Genomic DNA, 18984 nt, shown 5'->3' on the forward strand with positions numbered 1-18984 from the left:
TGACAGTGAACGCTGCATGGCTGCCCTAGCCTCCCGTACCACTTCCCCAGTACCACTGCTCTACCTCAGGTGACCCTTCTACTGCTTTTGTGCAGTCTCTCCACACCTGCTTCATGACTGAGTCACCACCGCCACCACTCCCAACTGCCACCACGCCTTCAATCCAAACTCAGAACCGCTTTGTCATCTCAGATAGACGCTGATCCCAAAGCGACAAACTGTCTGACCCTGCAATAACTGGGTACAGGGACAGCTACTCTGCTTCTAAGCGAGCAGCCTTTGCCACCTGTGAAGACACCCGTGAACGCAAGTCTGCGTGCTGTGCCTTCAGCCGCCTCCATCCTGGCTGCATGGGACTCCCTGGGTCCCACAGAGTCCTGACTCTCACCTCTCGGGGAGCAACCTCATGCCCGCTGTGCAGAGGATGTAGAGAGGTGTCTCCTTATGCTTCTTCACAGGCACGTGAGCAGCAGCAAAGCTCAGCAGAGGTCGCAGGTAATCGCTGGCATGTTCTGGAGTGTCTGCCATTGCGGAGATTCCTTAAATAAAACATATACATATATGTGCAATATATAATGTATACATGTAATATATATAATATATAAAGTAAAACATATCTATACATATATATATATATATTTTATTTTTTTTTTTAATGTCGTCGATCACACAATACTCAGAAAACAAACACTCAGTGGAGAGCAATGAGGGAGGGGGCTGCAATCGAGATGTAAAGTGAACAACAACAGCAACAGCAACAAAGAAGATTGTCAAAGGTGCCCAGCAGTGGTGGTGCCCTTCTTTAATCTCTGCACTTGGGAGGCAAGTGGGTCTCTGAGTTCAAGGCCAGCCTGGTCTACAGAGCAGGTTCCAGGACATCCAGGGCTACAGAGAAACCCCCATCTTGAAAAACAAACAAACAAAAAAGATTCTATGGCAGGATCTACATTTATGGATTTTGTCTGCTTTGTTTTGCTTTTTGGTTTTTTGAGACAGGGTTTCTCTGTGTAGCCTTGGCTGTCCTGGACTCACTCTATAGACCAGGCTGACCTCGAACTCAGAGTGATCCGCCAGCCTCTGCCTCCAGAGCACTGGGATTAAAGGCGTGCGCCACCTCCGCCCGGCTCCCCTTTGTCTCCTGCCGCCTACACCAGGTAGAAGAGCCATAAGGAAACTCCTCTGATCAGTACCTGGCTTGATCTTCTTAACCACAGGCTGGCTGTTTCGGTCTCTCATCTGTTTGATGTCCAGCAAGTCATGGGGGTTTCCATTATGCCGTGGCCAGAAGTAAACAAAAATCCGGGAGCCGCTGCTGCCACAGTCTACCACGAGTCCGTAATTCAGATCAGGGTCTTCCGTGTTGGTGGCTTCCAGGTCCCCGACCCGAGCCAAATACCTAAGAGGATGAAACAGGATGAGATGGTTCATGACGAGCACGGCTTCAGATGATTCACCAGCACCCCCTCATCCGACTGGGCCCCCAAGCTTTGGGGTACTTGGGTTATATCTATGTATACTTGGTATATTACAAAATAAAGTAAGAAATGCTTAAGTTTTTGTTTGTTTGTTTTTGTTTTTGAGACAGGATTTCGCTATTGTAGCCTTGGTTGGCCTGGAACTCATTTTGTAGATCAGGCTGGCCTTGAACTCACAAAGGTCTACCTGCCTCAGCCTTCTGAGTGGTGGGATTAGTGGCAGCATGTGCCACCAGACCCAGCGAATGTTTAAATATTAATTCACTTAATTAACAATAAATTATGTATGGATAGCTAGTATAGATAAATTCAATTCATAACACACACACACACACACACACACACACACACATGCGCGCGCGCGTCACACTTCCTGAGACAAGAAAAAGAAAGAACGGTGTTGTTTCATAGTGTCACAAATGTCTTTTGTGCCTTGATTAACAGTCGTCCATTTGCTTCGGTATACAGTGTGCTACAGACACAGCCTTAGTTGAGTGTGTGACAGTCTAGCCTTTCACACCTGCTCTAAAAAGGAAGGTTTTCTTTTCCTTTCAAAAATGTATGTTTATTGATTGGTTGACTGACGTGGGGATTGAACCTAGGGCCTCATACATGCTAGGCAAGCACTCTGCCACTGAGTTACACCCCCAGACCCAAGAGGCGGTTTTGATAAATTTCCGAATGCTGCAGACACCGCTTCTGTTCTGTGACCTCAAACAAGTAGAGCTTCTTAGAGGTCTGTTACAATTGGAATCTAAAACTGTATTAGTCATGGTTTCTCTGCTGTGGTAAATGCCCACATGCAGCATTTGTGGAGGAAAGGGTTGATTTCGTTTTATTACTTCAGGTAACAGTCCATCACTGTGGGACGTCAGAGAAGGACCTCAAGGCAGGAACCCTGAGGCAGAGGACACGGAGGGGTGCTGCTCACTGGCTTGCTCCCCATGGTTTGTTCAGCTGATTTCTAAAGCCACCCAGTACCACCTGCCCACTGTGGCCTGGGACCTCTGTCACTCACCATTAATCAAAAATATGCCCCTTAGACTTGCCAACTAGCTGATCTTATGGAGACATTTTCTCAATTGAGGACTCCCTCTTCCCAGAAGAATCTAACCTGTGTCAAGTTGACAAAAATAACAACAACAAAACTAATAGGCCGGGCATGGTGGCTTGAGCCTTTAATCTCAGCACTCAGGAGGCAGAGGCAGGTGAGTCTCTGTGAGTTAGAGGCCAGCTGGGTCTACAGAGTGAGCTCCAGACCAGTTAAAGCTACACAGAGAAACCCTGTCTAAAAATAAAAAATAAAACTAATAAAACATAGCCAACACAAAAATCCTACTCAAAAATTTTTATATTCTGTTACAGTAAAATCTGTTGGTTTATCTTGTGCTTTTTGTGACAAGGCATGATTCTTTGACATCATTATTGGAAAACATTTCATTCAATTAAGTTATGCAAATCTTCCTAATGTTCACGCATTTCATTTTACAGTTTTAAAAGCTCACAAATATCACCACCAATGTTTCTCATAAAAATATTTAAGGTACTAGGAAGTGCCAAATTTACAACCGCAAAGATGAACATTTCAAAATCCTAAGTCTCCCGTGGAAGCTCAAATTTCATCTGAAGTACTGACATTTGTTTTCTTTGGAGGTGAAGCATGTGCGATTTCCTACAATGACATGGGTATATAGCATCTCAGTATCATAACAGCTCTGAACTCACAGCTCTCAGAAAGGACTCACACTTTGGGACCACTGCTGTAATGAAACCTTCTTTTCCTCCCACGCATCCACCCTCTCATCTTCTTTTCTACTTCTTCTTCATCATCATCTTTGGCATGGTTTCCCTGCTTATCTTGTGCTCCTTGTTAGGATAAGCAGTGTGGTGGGCCCCTGTTCAGGAGCAGGCGCCCGGTGCCCACCAAAACCTTTCAACGGACTGAAAGTGGCAGCAAGGGAGGATGGGAGGCAACCTGGCCTCAAGTGTACTCAGTTTTTCTGATATAATTGGATGGGACATAGCCCTTTTCCCCATTAACTTCAGCCAACCACCACTCGGTATTGCCTGTGACATCTTTAAACTCAAGGATCCTGAGTCTCTGATTGGCTGACACACTCAATTCATTTGGGTTTCGTGCTTGAAGATATAGACAGAAAAATAGACCTGTGTGAGGGGAAAGAGAGAGGGTTAGGAACCTGTTTGCAGCAATGCTGTGAGGACAACAGTCTACAGTGTGTGTCTGTGTACTGAACACCTGTGGGCCTGAAAACAAGTTTTTTTCTTTCTTTCTTTCTTTTCTTTTTTTTCAAGATAGGGTATCTCTGTGTAGACCAGGCTGTCATCTAACTCAGAGATCCACCTGCCTCTGCTTCCAGAGGGCTAGGATTAAGGGCATTTATTTGTGTATTTGTGTACATAAACACTCTATTTGCTTGTATGACCGAATGACAGAAGAGGGCATCAGATCTCATTATAGATGGTTGTGAGCCACCATATGGTTGCTGGGAATTGAACTTAGGACCTTTGGATGAGCAGCCAGTGCTCTAAACCGCTGAGCCATCGCCCCAGCCCTAAAAGTAACTTTTTTTTTCTTTTTGACCTAAAAGTAACTTTTATTCACCTGCTATCTATCTATCTATCTATCTATCTATCTATCTATCTATCTATCTATAAAAGTAACTTTTATTTGCCTGTTTTAAATGTTGTCTTGGAGGTTTATTGCCTCTGTCTGCAAACCTAGGCCTAGCTCAAGAAGCTTCTAGCATCTGTACAATCTTATCTAGGCCTAGAATGCTTTCAGCCTCTGAAACTTATTGCTGAACAAGCTCACTCTTACTAGTTTTCTCTGAACTCTGACTGGCTGGTTCAACTCAGCTGTTCTGGCTCAAACTTCTCTCCAAGCTGACTGATTTAATCTGGCTTCTCTCAGTTTCTCACTGAATTGCTCTGGTTGGCCTCAAACTAACTCCAGCAATCTGTCTAATCTTCTGGTTCTTTCTCATTCTCTGGCTCATTCTGTCCTCACCTGTGTCTGGCTTGTTCTCTCTTCAATCTTTCTCTGTAAAATTCTCCCAGTAACACTGCCTCTGAATTCCATAAACTGAACTGCCACAAACTCAACTCGCCTGCACTGCCTTCAACTCACTTACTCAACCAAAGTGACTGAACAAAACTGACTAGAAGATCTGCCTGCCTCTGTCTCCTGAGGGCTGGGATTAAAGGCACATACCATGACGCCTGGACCTAAACTTTTCTCTATCTGAAACTTGCTCTTTACCAGGTTGGCCTTGAACTCAGAACTCTACTTGCCTCTTGTTTCTTAGGATTACAAGTGTGTCTGTATTCCAGCCAGAGTAGCCATGTTGTTGGATTAAAATTCCTTTACATCCATCCATCCATTCACTAAGATCACCTGGAATACGTAGACCACATTGGCCTCAAACTCATAGAGATCCATCTACCTCTGCCTCCTTAGTGTTGAAACTAAAGGCCAACACACTGGCCTTTTTGAAAAAAAAATTTGTATCTCTGTGTGTGTGCCTTTAGAGGCCAGAAGCCTGGATCCCCTGGAGCTGCAGTTACATGTGGCTGTGGGTCACCTTAAAGGGTGCTGGTGCTGGGAACCAGACTCAAGTCCTCTGCAAGAACAAAGCACGCTCTTAGCCATGGCACCATCTCTCTAGCTACCAAAAAGCCCTTATCTGCTGCTCTAAGAGCACTGTGCCCTTTCAGTAGCTGGTATCTGTTTCAGCATGAACCCTTAAGGTTTCTCTCCATTTGCTTAGGCCATTTCTCAAGAGCAGCCACACTGCCTGCAGCACCGGTTACAGACAGTGACACTCACAGCCGTGAATGCTGAGGCGCGGTCAAGCAGTGCTCACGGTCCCTGGAGCCCACAATGTAGAGCTGTCGGTTCACTCACAATTCTTCTGTGTCTCTGCTCTGCTATCCTCAAGCTCAACTGGCCTCTCAAGACAGTTTCAGTGACTTGGCAGATTCTTGCTGAAGCAGCAATTTCACAGTTCTAATTTTGGTGCAGCTCAGCTTAGCTTTCTCTTCCCTTAAGACTTCATCATGAGAGCAACAGCAAAAAAGAAAACGCAGCAGCTGGCTTCAGACCACAGGGCAGAGAGGAAGGGACAGATGGCATTTGTTTTCTGCTCCCTCACTGAGTCTTTGATCAATCACTGCAGGCAGCAGGAAGTCTCCATTTTTCTTATCCTGCAAACAGACAAGCAACCGAAGGGCTTTCCCTCCCAGAAGTAGCAAAGTACCACTTTCTGGAATGCTAACCTCGCATAATCTTATCCGCCTTCTTACCCTTCCAACCATCTCACAGTCTCTCTCTATTCGCCCACTCGAGCAGACCAACAGTCCTTTCCTGAACGTTTTCATTTATGATTTGCAGACCCGGCCTTGAACATCACAAATGAACCATTGCACCACTGGACCCTTCTCCTTGGCCGGTGGCACACAAAGCACTTTCTAGAAAGGGCTGGAAGCCTATGAGAAAAGCTTTAAGAGCTCTGAAATCCTTCAGCCACCATCTCAAGAAAGAGCCAACAATCCACCCGCTCCTCACACACCTTCCCCTCCCCTTTCCACCTCCTCCTCTCCCTAACATGATTTTCCTCTAGTCACTGCTGAGTGGATGAAAGTTACCCACAAATACATCTCCCCAAGTAGAAGTGCAAGATGAGGGCTTTTCACTGCCATTATCCTGAAGATATTAACAGCATTACAGCTATAACTGACCAAACTATTACCTGGATCAACATTAATTACAGCACTTGCCGAGTTCAAACAGAACTCAGAAGTCTGCCAAAGTCAATAAATGGGGCCTCCATCCACAAGGGCCACCTTACCAGCTCTTTGCTGAATGTCATCGTATTTTATAACACTACTCATGAGTCAAAACCAAATATAGTGTGGCATTACAGTAGCTGTCCACAGTGGCCTCCATACATGCTCAGGAAAAGTCAGGAAAACAAGATTAACCAAGACAGATAACAACATTTATAACGCAAACCCCTGCTTTTAAGGTAACAGCAAATTAATACATGGGCAGAGAAGTCTCCAATTTCACCAGAAAAGCACTCTTTCAAACTCTTATGAAAGAAAACCTAACTTCATATGTACATCCTAAAGCGAACCATTTTTATTTTAATTTAATGCAATCTCTCTTTTTGACTTCTAGAAACATTATGGGGATGTGCTCACAATGAAAAGAGAAAGAAAATACAACTCTTTGGTTCTGAAACTGCCTACAGAAAGCCGACAGAAGCTTCTGATGCGTTCAGACATACTACCTTAGAAAGGGTAAATCACTAAAAGCAAAGCCCTTTAACAGAAAATAATTAGTATGAAACAGAAAGATGCAGAACCACCATAGGCTTAAGCTCCATTTACTGCGACCACAGAACAACTGCGGTGTCCTTGGCACACACTCCCCAGAGCAAAGGTCACCACAATTGCTCCTGTGAGGACACCTGGGGTCTGTTCCCAGCAGCATGGCACCATCTGTACACCACCACAGAACACTGACTCAAATTTCAGCACGTGATTTAGGAATAACTTCAGTAGTAGAAGTGTAAATATACTACATCTGTACTAATATTAAAAGTCACAGCACAGGACTTGCCTTAAATCCTTCCGAACTGTTGATAAACGTTTTCCCCATGACTTCTCGGTCCCTGGCTGGTCACTGTATTATCAGCTAGTGCTCCCTGGTACTCAAGCAGCAGCTGCTACTACAGGAAAGAAAAGAACAAAGGAGGGAGGGAAGGAGGGAGGGAGGGAAGGAGGGAGGGAAGGAAGGAGGGAGGGAAGGAGAAAAGGGAAGGGAAAGGAGAGAGGGAAGAAGGAAGGAAGGAAAAGAAAAAGCAAAGCTTTTGTTTGTTTTTTCAAGACAGGGTTTCTCTGTGTAACCTCGGCTGTACTGGACTTGCTTTGTTTTTTGGGTTTGGTATTTTTGGGGGGGGTTGTTTTGTTTTGTTTTGTTTCTTAAAGACAGCGTTTCTCTGTGTAGCCTTGGCTGCCCTGGACTTGCTTTGTTTTTTGGGGGAGGTTTTTGTTTTGTTTTGTTTTGTTTTTTCAAGACAGGGTTTCTCTATGTAGCCTTGGCTGTCCTGGACTTGCTTTGTACACCAGGTTGGCCTTGAACTCACAGCGATCCACCTGCTGGGATTACAGGCATGTGCCACTGCATCTGATGAGTCAGGATCTTACGGCCGTCTTTAATAAATTCCCTTTGCCTCACTGCCAGACACCAGTGCTCACTGCTTTTAGGGCACCTGCAACTACGGACAACCTGAGCCCGCAGGAGCCATCATTCAGGTTTGCTGTAATCTGTGGTTCCGTGAGACAAACGGAAGCCATGCTAATTAAAACACTGGAAAGGAAGAGCAATGGTGTGGTGGCCTGTGATGGCACTGCCAGCTCGAAGCTTCTTCCCTGGGGAAACACAGTGACTTTCAGGTCAACCTGGCCTATAGAGTGAGAGCAAGCTAAAGCAGAAATAAAACAAGAAGGGAGAGGAGGAGGAGGAGGAAGAAGAGGAAGAGGAGGAGGAGGGCCAGGAAAAGGAGAAGCAAGCTGTAAAAAAGAGCCTGTCTTATCATAAAGTACATGCCCCTTGAGAACATGGACTTACTGACAGCACATTTGGTTGGTTACTCATGGGTCTCTTTGGGTTCATTTATGATTAACTTTGTTCCTGATTCTTAACTGGGTAGCGTTCCTGATTTTAAAATGACTAGCTCAACTGTTCACTCAGGTGTGCTCTCTAATGAGGTTATGAACTCAGGAGCCACGTTTCATTCATCTTTGTACCCCAGTATCTTATCTGATGCAGCGAACACACGGCAAGAACTTATAGAGTGTTCGGCTCCTAGACGCCTCGTGGAGGCTGCCACTGTGGCACTTGTATACTCGGCTGTGGCAGTGGGTGCGTAGCCGTCAATAAAGTAGCTGCTGACTGCTTCAGTAGTTATTTCCTGGATCTGGTCACTTAGGATTCAGTGACTAATAAGAACTCAGGGTCACTCAGTGGCCTGCAGACCACTCAGTGTTTTTACTCTTCTCTGTGCTGCAGCCGCCCCACTTCAGGCTGCCCTCCTCTCCACTCAACTACTACAGTAAGTCTCTCGGCTTTCTTATTTCCTTCCAATTCATCCTCCATCATGCCATCAAAGTGAGCTTGTCTGCTTGCTTGTTCTTCAAGAGAGGGCTTCTCTGTGTAGACCGGGCTGGCCTCGAACTCAGAGCTCTCCTGCCTCTGCCTCCCTGAGTGCTGGGACTAAAGGCGTGCGCCACCACGCCTGGCTAACAAATTTCTTAAGGTCAATTGCTTATAGCCACCCAAATACTATATTCTCTCTTGGAAAAGAAGACTCCAAACTACAAACAAACAGGAGTTCTAGCAGAAGGGAGGTTGAACATACAAGCAGCTTGAGAAAAGGAACCAAACGGTCTGTGTATGGTAGACCAGCAGCACCTACACGTATCATGGCTCTCAAGACAATTTCTCCTTCCCCACCCCTCAACACAATTTTAACTGATTGACAACAAAATAAAGTATGAAATGAGAAATTCTGGGGACAGACCAGTGAAAAGTAAGACTAGGCATCTGTCACAATTCTGACCACAAAAGCTTTATGCAAAGTGCTGCTAGAGGATTCTAGTGAGATTCACTTCGTCCTTATGAGAAGGCCGCTTCTCTCTTGACAGGACCTGAATGAGGATGCTTGTGGCCCCAGGTGCTGTTTTACAGCCAACCCTGTAAACAGAAAGAGGGCCAGTACAGCAACTTCCACCCTGCTGGCTAATGTGGCGCCATGGTCTCTCTGTCTCTGAACATCAAGTTATATGAGCTGGAAGGGTGGTTCTTCTTCTTTTTTTTTTTTTTTTTGTAATTATTATTATTTAAGTCAATCTGAGTTATTACTTGGAGCCCAAAGTCTCCTGACTCATGTCTAAAAGCAATTCGAAAGAAAGAAAGAAAGAAGAGCTGGGTGCAGTGGCACATTCCTGTAATCTCAGTACTCAGGGAGAGGCACGTGCGCGCACGCTTACACACACACACACACACAAATAAAAATAATATTTCTAAAGACAACACTTAAAAGCTCAGAAAAGCATCACATTTAACATGATTCAGAAGAAAGCTGAAATAGCTATATTAATACCACACAAGATTTCAGAGCAAAGAACAAAATCAAGGATAAAGAGGCTCATTTAACGCCGCCGGGCGTGGTGGCGCACGCCTTTAATCCCAGCACTCAGGAGGCAGAGGCAGGTGGATTGCTGTGAGTTGGAAGCCAGCCTGCTCTACAAAGCAAGCCCAGCACAGCCAAGGCTAACAGAGAGACCCTGTCTCCAAAAACCAAAAATAAATAAATAAAAATAAAGAGGCTCATTTAACAAAAACAGAGAAGTCAATTCATCCAAAGCATACAACAATCTTAAGCATGTCTGCACCAGCCAGCCTCAGTCCTCCCAGACTAGAAAACAGAAAGCTTCTCTTTTATGGTTGAAATCCAGCAGCCCGCATTCTTGACCTAAAACTGCACACGGCCAAAATGGGACTTAGGACCTTCCTTATGAGATAAACGACGTGCAATTTTACTAATAAAAGTATCTCTCTCAGGAGTCAGGGGTAGTGAGTGCATTGAAGACTTCATTTTAAACAAGAAAGACAGCCAAGGCTGGTGACACAGACTGCGTTCCCCAGGAAGCGGAGCTGCACACTGACTCCAAGTTCAAGATCAGCCTACAGCGTGAGTTCCAGGTCATTCTGGGCCTGGGAAACTTAGGGAAAACCCTGTCTCAACAATCAACATTTTTTTCAAGGGTGGGGACCCAACTCAGTGACAAGAGTGCTTAGCAAGCGTGTGTAAGACCCTGGGTCTGTCGACAGCACTGAAAAAAAAAAAAGCTTATAACTTCAGCAGCAAACTGATTAGAGTGATCAGAAACTGACTCACCTCTCGTACTGCCTATCTCGGGGTAACGAGGTGCCCCAGTGTCGTAAATCCATGATTAATAGAAGTAAAAGGAGACAAGGTATGAAGAAGAGCCCCAGGAAGGCCACCCGCTGACGGAGAAATGGGCTCACTGTGGGCACAGTGAGGTACCAGGAGGCTGGGCAGAGGTAGGAAAAACTGATCCTGGAACGACACAAACATTTGTTAAGTCTTAAACCACTATAAATTTACTGTTTAAAAAAAAAACTATTTTAAAACTAGATGAAAGCCCTCAAGGCAAAAATTCATGCCAAGAGAAGTCTAAATGTTTTTTTGTGTTTGTTTTTTCAGATTCAAATTGAGAGAAAAGCACCTTATGGCTCATGGTATTTCTATTACGCAGTTTAGAAAGACTTGATCTAGGCCAGGCAGTGGTGGCGCACGCCTTTTAGTCCCAGCACTCAGGAGGCAGAGGCAGACCAATCTCTGTGAGTTTGAGGTTTAAAAAAAAAAGAAGAAAAAGAAAGAAAGACTTGACCTTCCGTTTCCAAACTTTGCACTTGAGTGCAACTCAAAGATTTAATTTAGTGTTAATGGAAAGACCAACAGTCTCTGGGAGTCACTTCCTAACACTGGTGAATCGGAGAAAATGCATCATGGCCACTAGTAATGCTGTCAAGAAACCAGATGGTTAGAAACATTATTTCACTGAGTTTTTGTTTTGTTTCGGTTTTTGGTTTTGCTTTGGTTTTTGGTTTTTTTGTTTTGTTTTTCTAGACAGGGTTTCTCTGTGTAGCCTTGGCTGTCCTGGACTCACTTTGTAGACCAGGCTAGCCTTGAACTCACAGAGATCCGCCTGCCTCTGCCTACCAAGTGCTGGTCTTAAAGGCGTGCGCCACCACCACCCAGCTTCAGCTGAGTTTTTAAATGCTTTAAAAAATTATATACACAAGAAGTCTTTGTTTTTTAATCAGTTTTAACAGATAGTGAAAACTGAATCTTTACCCCGTTTCTACCACCTTAAAAAGATAACCACAGGTTATTATTGGCCTTACAAACAAATAATGCTTTGACGTGTTGGCATGCAACTCACTAGGATGCAAAGTTCAGCAGCCTCAGATCCAAGCCACTTAGCCTCCCAGCCGTTCAACATACACAGCTATCTACCACCTTCCACTGGGCCCTCTACCAAAGATACCTGGGTGCAAACCTTACCTAGCCATGGGTTCCCTTCAGTGGTCTAGACGTCTGTCACCTCCTTTTCCTTTTGCCCTGAGAGGGTGGCCTCTTAGTCCCCGGCATCTCCTAAGGCTGCAGCCTGGAAAAGGTTGACTGGCTTTCATACATACCTCCAGCAGTGTCCAAAGGGCCGAATCCCCGAAATGACAGCACACTTCCCTCCCACTGTACTGACCCCTACACTCTGTGTCTGTTCTCTCTCCTGCCGTGGTCCCAGAGGGCCGGCACAGCGAATCCCGGCACGCTGAGCATGCCACCCCAGATGGTAAGGATGGGGGACCCAGCTTCCTCTCCCCGTCCCTCTCCATCCCGCGCGCGCTCTCCCGCAGTCCCACTCACGGGATCCCGAGGCCCGCTCGCCCCTCTCCACAGCCCGGCCGGGTTCTCGGCGGCTCCCCGTGGTTCCCAGCACAGCCGGAAGGCAGCCTGGCCCTCGGCGGCGCCACGTCCCCAAGGAAACCGCACCGAGCCAATGACAGCGGGGACCCGGAGAGGTCCGCCCTGCGCGCAGCCGGAGCCACGGACGAACCGGCAGCGAGCTCACACTGAGCGACTGTTCACAGCGGGGCCAATCCCCAAGGGCGCCCGGCCCCGAATGCCCGCCCCCGGACCTAGAGCCGCGGCCAATGGAAAAGGCGTCGCACCCAGACTCCGCCTAGAGGGAGGGCGGGCACCCGCAGCCCGCACAGGTGAGAGGTCAGCGACTGCTGTGTCCCCAGCTCCTTGCGGGTGGCCTCCACTACTGCTGCTTCCACTGTTGAACCTTTCCTGCGGGTGGGTGGGCGGGATGTTCACCGCAGCCATGCACCAGTTACCCACAACCTTTCCTCCCATAATGGCAGTTCCTCCATTCCATCCCTTTTGCCCACAAATTGATGTCCCGGGATGATTGTCATCTCTCGTGATAGAAACATTGTGAGAGAAAAAATAAAATAAAAAAATGGAGACAATGATGTTCGTATCAAAGCCCTCTTGTCCATTCCTTCAGCGTTGATTGTCTACTATGTGCAGGTAGTGAATATTCGTGTGAGTGTCCTCCGGGACCTTCCGGTGATGCGTACAAAAGCAACGGACCTTTGTTGTTTTTATTCCTTGTTTACACCAGCCTTGTGTCTCATTGGCATAAAGAAGTTTCTAGAATGGTAAAATTATTATTATTATTATTATTATTATTATTGTTGTTGTTGTTGTTGTTGTTGTTGTTGTAGTAATAATAATAATAATAATAATAATAATAATAATAATAATAATAATAATAACAAAATTTTAAAAATCTAAAGTTTTCGCAACCTGTCTCTTTCACCACTGTCCACGACGCGTCTACTGCGTCTCTTCGCCTCCAGGCTAAGTTTCATCCCTTACTGACACCTTGCCAGTGTGGACCTGATAGTTTTGTTCATTCTGCTGCTTCAACCTGCTTTGACTATCAGCTTCTACTCATCCCTTACCTTTGGTTTAAGAGTATCCTCTTCCAACCGGGCGAGGTGGCACACATCTTTAATCCCAGCACTGGGGAGGCAGAGGCAGGCGGACGGAGCCTTGTGAGTTCGAGGCCAACCTGGTCTACAAAGTGCATCCAGGACAGCCATGGTTACACAGAGAAACCCTGTCTCGGAAGAAAGAAAAAAAAAAGAGTATCCTCCTCCAAAAATCTTGCCCGGTCTGCCTCATTAGCAAAATATATTCTTGAAACCAGGAGTATCTGCTTTTACACACTCCCAAAGCTCGGCCACGCTTTCACACATAAAACACCGCTAACTTGGGATCTGAACGCACACGGGAACAGAGATGAAGACTAAAGTGAGGTCAGTAGTGACTATTCCGTTCAAGGCTGGCTGTAGCCAGTGACAGTCACTGTCATTGCATTTGGCCGGGACTCGAAGCTGTCAGAGGAGGAAAGCGGGTTAACAGTGAAAGGGACAAGGGCTCACGTAACTCTATTCATAGCCGAGAAAGGCTGAGGACTAGGTGACCGGGTCAGAGTAACACCACACTCTCTGGACGGGCCTGAGTTGGAGAGGAAAAGAGCAACTAAAAAAGAAACTAGCTTAGGGTACTGTGCGTCTTTAATCCTAGGACTCGGGAGTCAGAGAGACGGGCAGATATCTGCTAGTCCCAGGCCAGCCCAGTCTACATAGTTTCAGGACAGGCAGGACTATATAAAAAGACCCTTTCTGAGCCCGGCGTGGTGGCGCAAGCCTTTAATCCCAGCACTCGGGAGGCGGAGGCAGGTGGATCGTGGATCGCTGTGAGTTCGAGGCCAGCCTGGTGTTACATTAAAAAGGTATCGGTTCAGCCTAAGATTGCTATAAAAGACACAGTCTGAAGCTTACTTTAAAGCTGCCAGCACTACGCTGGGCAGAATCTTAACTAATACAAATCCACTCCTAAACTATGGTAAACAAACTACTCTAACCCTCATATATCATACATATACCCCAAGCATTTGCCACTATGGTGCTCCTCCGGCCATTCTCTCCCTCCGTCCTCCTTAACAGTCAACCTTCTCTCTCCTCAACCGTCAAGCCTCCCTCTCCAGGAAGCCCCGCCTTCCACATCCTGTCCTGCCCAGCTTATTGGCTAAACAGCACTTTATTGACAGTTGTTACATCCATTGAAGACATTCCTCCACAGCCTGGTCTACAAAAGGGAGTCCAGGACAGTCAAGGCTACACAGAGAAACCCTGTCTCAAAAAACAAAACAAACAAATAAACAAAAAGACCCTATCTGGCTGATTGCTGCAGAGGTTGACCAGCATTTTGTCATCTGTGATCTGACCTTTGTCTGGTTTGACTTTCCCTTCTGCTACGCTGTCATTCGGGTTGCCATTTTAACCTGTCCTTTCTCTTGGAACCTTCATCTCTCAATTTCTTCTCCCCTGGTCACCACACTGCGTTAGTGTTATAATTAGCCTGGACCCTGAAGGCACACTGAGGAGAAAGTAGACAAGCAGATGTGAGGGGGGGAAATGTAGGTTAGCTGGGAGAGTGTTTTCCTAGCACAGACCGTGAAACTGTCCCACTTTAAGCAGGGGGCTTTCGCCTCCAAAACCTTGTGTTTGACGCCCCCGCCGGCCCCCCCCCCCAGCACCACAGAAAGAAAACAAAACAAAAGCCTGAGCAGAGTGGTACATTCCTATAATCCTTGGAGCCAGGGCCAGAGAATCAGAAGTTCAAGGTCACCCTCTGCTACAGAGCAAGTTTGAGGCCAACCTGAGCTATATGAGAGAGCCTGTCCTGAAAAAGAAATGGTGGGGCCCAGCTTAATGGCACAGTTCTTAAACCTCAGCACTTTCCTAGGAAGCTGAAGTGGGAAGGCTGCTGTGAGGCAGTCAGGACTACACACACACACACTCTCTCATGCAGTCACACACACATGCACATTGCATAAAGTTGGTATTACCAACAAAATTATATAATTATCGATAATTTTATTATTCTAGAGAACAGTTCAGTACCTAAAGAGAGGAAGACACAGAAATACTTCAACAGTTGTTTTGGAATGCTTTTTAAAAACAAAAAACAAACAAACAAACAAAAAAGTCTTTGAGTTCCAAGTCTAAAATATGTATGTATATTTTCTTTATTATTTTCTGAGAGAGGGTTTCTCTGGTTGTCCTGACTCTCTTTGTAGACCAGGCTGGCCTCCAACTCACAGAGAGCCACCTGCCTCTGCCTCCCGAGTGCTGGGATTATAGGCTTGGGCCACCACCTTGAGTTAAAATATGTATATTTTAAACTCCAGTGCACCAACAAATAGGTGTTTTAGAGGCTATAGATTTCCACCTATTTGTAAACAATACCTAAATCATAGGATTTGTGATCTATGTTAACGTTACAATCTAAAGGGACATTGTAACTACTGTTATAAAACAGAAGAGAAAAGTATACTTTAACGCAAAGAGTTTCTCGTTACACTTTCTTTTTGTTGTTGTTGTTGTTTTGAGATAGGGTTTCCCTGTGTAGCCTTAGCTGGACTCGCTTTGTAGACCAGGCTGGCCTTGAACTCACAGAGATCCACCTGCCTCTACCTCCCCAGTGCTGGGATTAACGGTGTGGGCCACATGCCAGGCTCTTGTTACACTTTCTTTGCAAATTTGTCTCTGACAGCTGGTTTGGACAACACTTCCTTTAACAAGTCCATCTGCCCCCAGGCATGTGCTCAGCATGATTCTCTACAAAACCCTGCCATGCCTATCTCATTAGCAGCTCATAAGGTTGAGCTCTGAGGTTTCCAGCCAGCAGGCCAAGTCAAAAAAGGGTGAGACCATTTCTCTTCCTCGTTTGCTGTAACCCGACGACATGTTGAAACAAATTATAGAAAGCTGCGTTTCAAAACAGGTTTTTAACTGCTCCTTAAAGGCTGGTCTGCAATTACATCAAAAATTTTGTCAACATGCCCTAGATGCCCAACCCTGAACAAAGTCAGCCAACCCCCCAACACAACACTGCCCCACCCCCTCCACCCTCACCACAGGGTGTCAGGAACCCTCGCTCTGTCCCTGGCTCCTTCATTTCCCCTTCAACTCTCACAGCCACCTGTCTAACCTGTAAAGGTTTCTCTCTCATGTTTAATCGTACTCCTGTGTGTCCTTTCAGGCAGCTCACTGTTCAAAGCCAATCCTGCCATCTCTCCACTCATTTTACCCACCCAACCCTCCTCCAAAATGTTCATCTAGAACAAAACACCCTGTGATTAGCCCATATGGGAATCTATGCAGGAGTCCTTCTAGGCTCTCTCACCTCTACTTTCTTTCCTCATTTCCATCGTGTGTGTGTCTGTGTCTGTGTGTGTGTGTGTCTGTGTGTGTATCAAAATAAAATAAAAAATGTTTAAGTTTTTGTTTGCTTGTTTTTGTTTTTCAGGGCAGGGTTTCTCTGTGTAACCTTGACTGTCCTGGACATCTTTGTAGACCAGGCTAACCTTGAACTCACAGAGATCTGCCTGCCTCTGCTTCTCAAGTGCTAGAATTAAAGGCATGTGCCACCACCCAGCCCAGTTTCTGTTCTTAACTTAAGGACCATAGGGTATTCAGCAGAGAAAACTGCTTGGACCTGCATTTAAACCTGCTGGTGAGTACACTGGATCTCAGTGTAGCACTGAGCCTTTCTCATGGTGGGCTTTTAAGCACAAAAGCACATCCTAGGTTGACACACATCCGATGCTGAACTGCAGGAGCCAAAAAGCAAGGTTAGTACATTTAGAGACTTTCCCAGAACTATGGGCTTTGCTGGATTAGGTATTTGTTTTAGTTTTGGCAGGTAGTGCTTTCTGTGTGCTGAGCTTTACAGCCTAAATGGTACTTGCATCATGGAGTCAGTAGTGCTAAGGTCTCAGGGTCTACTAAGGTCTGGGGTCCTGTTACATAAAGACCTAAAATCCTCCCTAGAACCTTCTGAGCAAATTTCTGACTATTATTAGGCCTGCCTCCAGACTGTGTGCTCTCCAGGACACTATCCCACCCTGAAATTATTGTGGACCTTACTCATGCTACTTCTTGACTTAAAATCCATTAGCAATTATTCTATTCCATTCTATTCCATGTACATGTGTTTGCCTGCATGTATGTATATGCACCATATGTGTACAACGCCTGTGAAGATCAGAAGAGAGAATTGGGTCCCCTGGAACTAGAGTGATGTGATCTATGGTCGTGAGCTGCCAGATGGGAGCTGGGAACTGAACCCATGTCCTGTGCAAGGGTAGCAAATGCTCTTAACCACGACGCCGGCCCTGATGTGGCAATTCTTTACTCCAACAGGGTATGGGGCACGCTCTTTCCACTCCTTAGCATGGTGTGCAGGCCTAACAGTCAGGACATTTCTCAGAGCATTCCAGGGAGGATTGTATGCGCTTGTATAACAGGGCCCTAGACCTGAATAGACTCTGAGATCTTAGCACAACTCAGATTTTGCTCACTGCCTGTTTACCTGTGGGGGAAGCACGTGCCTGTGTTTGAAGAAGCACCTGGCTTCAACACCGGCCTTGGAGAATAAACTGTCATTGGCCTAAGTCAATCACGGAGAGCCACACCCTCACCAGACCTCACCTTAAACATGGGCACCCAGTGGGAAGTGAGGTAATGATCCTGAATGGGAAGTAAGAACGTAATGGAGAGACGGAGGGAAGAAACCATTTCTCCACCTTAAAAAACAAATACAAATCCTTAAAAAGTGTGTAAGATAAGAGAATGAAGGCCCTTTGCTTTCTGACATAAACTTAAGGATATGCTGCCTGGTGGTGCTACAGCGCAGTCTTGGAATAACTGAATAAGAATATTACGCAAGGGTCTGGAGAGATGGCCCAGTGGGTAAGAGCATTGTCTGCTCTTCTAAAGGAGCTGAGTTCAATTCCCAGCACCGGCACGGCAGCTCACAACTGTCTGTAACTCCAGTTCCAAGGCATATGATACCAGTGCACATAAAATAAAACTAAATAAAGGTTATTTTAAAAAAAAAAGAATATTATGCAAAACAAACAAACAAGCAAACCTAGGCCCTTGATAGCATCATTTACTAAAACTGGCCAAGACTAAAGTATGATATAAGCAGTATTGATGTATTTTTGTAATCGTTGCCTCGGGGAGGGCACTAGCCGAGTAGAATCCTTGTGCAAGCCAGGCAAGTTCGCAACCACTAAGCTACATTTCTAGAGCTTGTTTTGTTTGCTTTAAAGCCCAGGCTGGCCTCGAACTCAGAGCCCTCCTCCGTCTCCTGAGTGCTAGGATTACAAACCTGTGCCACACACCCTACACTGCTGTGTTATCACTCTTCCAGACACTCTTTAGTTCCTCTCTTCCATTCATTCTATACATCTATGATGTAGGTATCATAGGATGCACACTTTACATCAGCAAGACTGTTAGCACGAGGACTATATACAGAGCCCGCTGTTTCCCACTAATCTTACTGCTACCATCCTGGTCCTCTGCTACTACGCCCTACTGTATTGCTGCAGTCTCTGAACTGGCCTTGTTCCCACATTCTATTTGAACTCTGTGATCAATGCGAACCTTTCAAGTCTAAGATCAGACCTCTCTTCTCAACCCTCCTCCTCCTCCTCCTCTTCCTCCTCCTCAGAGCAAAGCCCGACACTTATAACTTACCAGCTCCAGGTCTCTGTGCCGACCTAGTGGACTCAGTTCTTACCGCTGTACCTGTGTCTCCACTGCTGCTTCCTTCACTCACTTTACTCCAGGCTTGCTTACCACTTCTAGAACACGACGCACATGCTCTCACTTTTGTAGTTTTCCTTTCCCCAGAGATTTTGTGCACTTTCTCGTCCCACACCCTGCCCACCGGTT

The 18984-nt window shown here is 45.9% G+C and overlaps 1 protein-coding gene across 6 annotated transcripts in view; it reads right to left on the reverse strand.

Moving 5' to 3' along the window:
* The window catches only part of ENTPD7 (ectonucleoside triphosphate diphosphohydrolase 7), a 38981-nt gene extending 24789 nt beyond the window's left edge, over positions 1–14192 (reverse strand). Inside the window, exons 1-5 of one of the 6 annotated variants that reach the window (XM_084754585.1) lie at positions 13129–14192; positions 11657–11759; positions 10463–10645; positions 1191–1396; positions 389–539 (exon numbers count right to left, since the gene is read on the reverse strand). In XM_084754585.1, coding sequence (XP_084610711.1) covers positions 389–539; positions 1191–1396; positions 10463–10645; positions 11657–11664 — 548 coding nt within the window. In that variant the 5' untranslated portion in view covers positions 11665–11759; positions 13129–14192. Of the gene's footprint in view, positions 1–388; positions 540–1190; positions 1397–3220; positions 3642–7119; positions 7229–10462; positions 10646–11656; positions 11760–12019; positions 12256–13128 lie in introns of those variants that run through there. The other 5 variants (XM_084754584.1, XM_084754587.1, XM_084754586.1 and 2 more) reach the window with 5 other exon arrangements.
* Between the last annotated feature and the right edge of the window lie 4792 nt (positions 14193–18984).

This window comes from Acomys minous (assembly GCF_964271855.1).
Source record: "Acomys minous genome assembly, chromosome: 2".
Classification (NCBI taxonomy): domain Eukaryota; kingdom Metazoa; phylum Chordata; class Mammalia; order Rodentia; family Muridae; genus Acomys; species Acomys minous.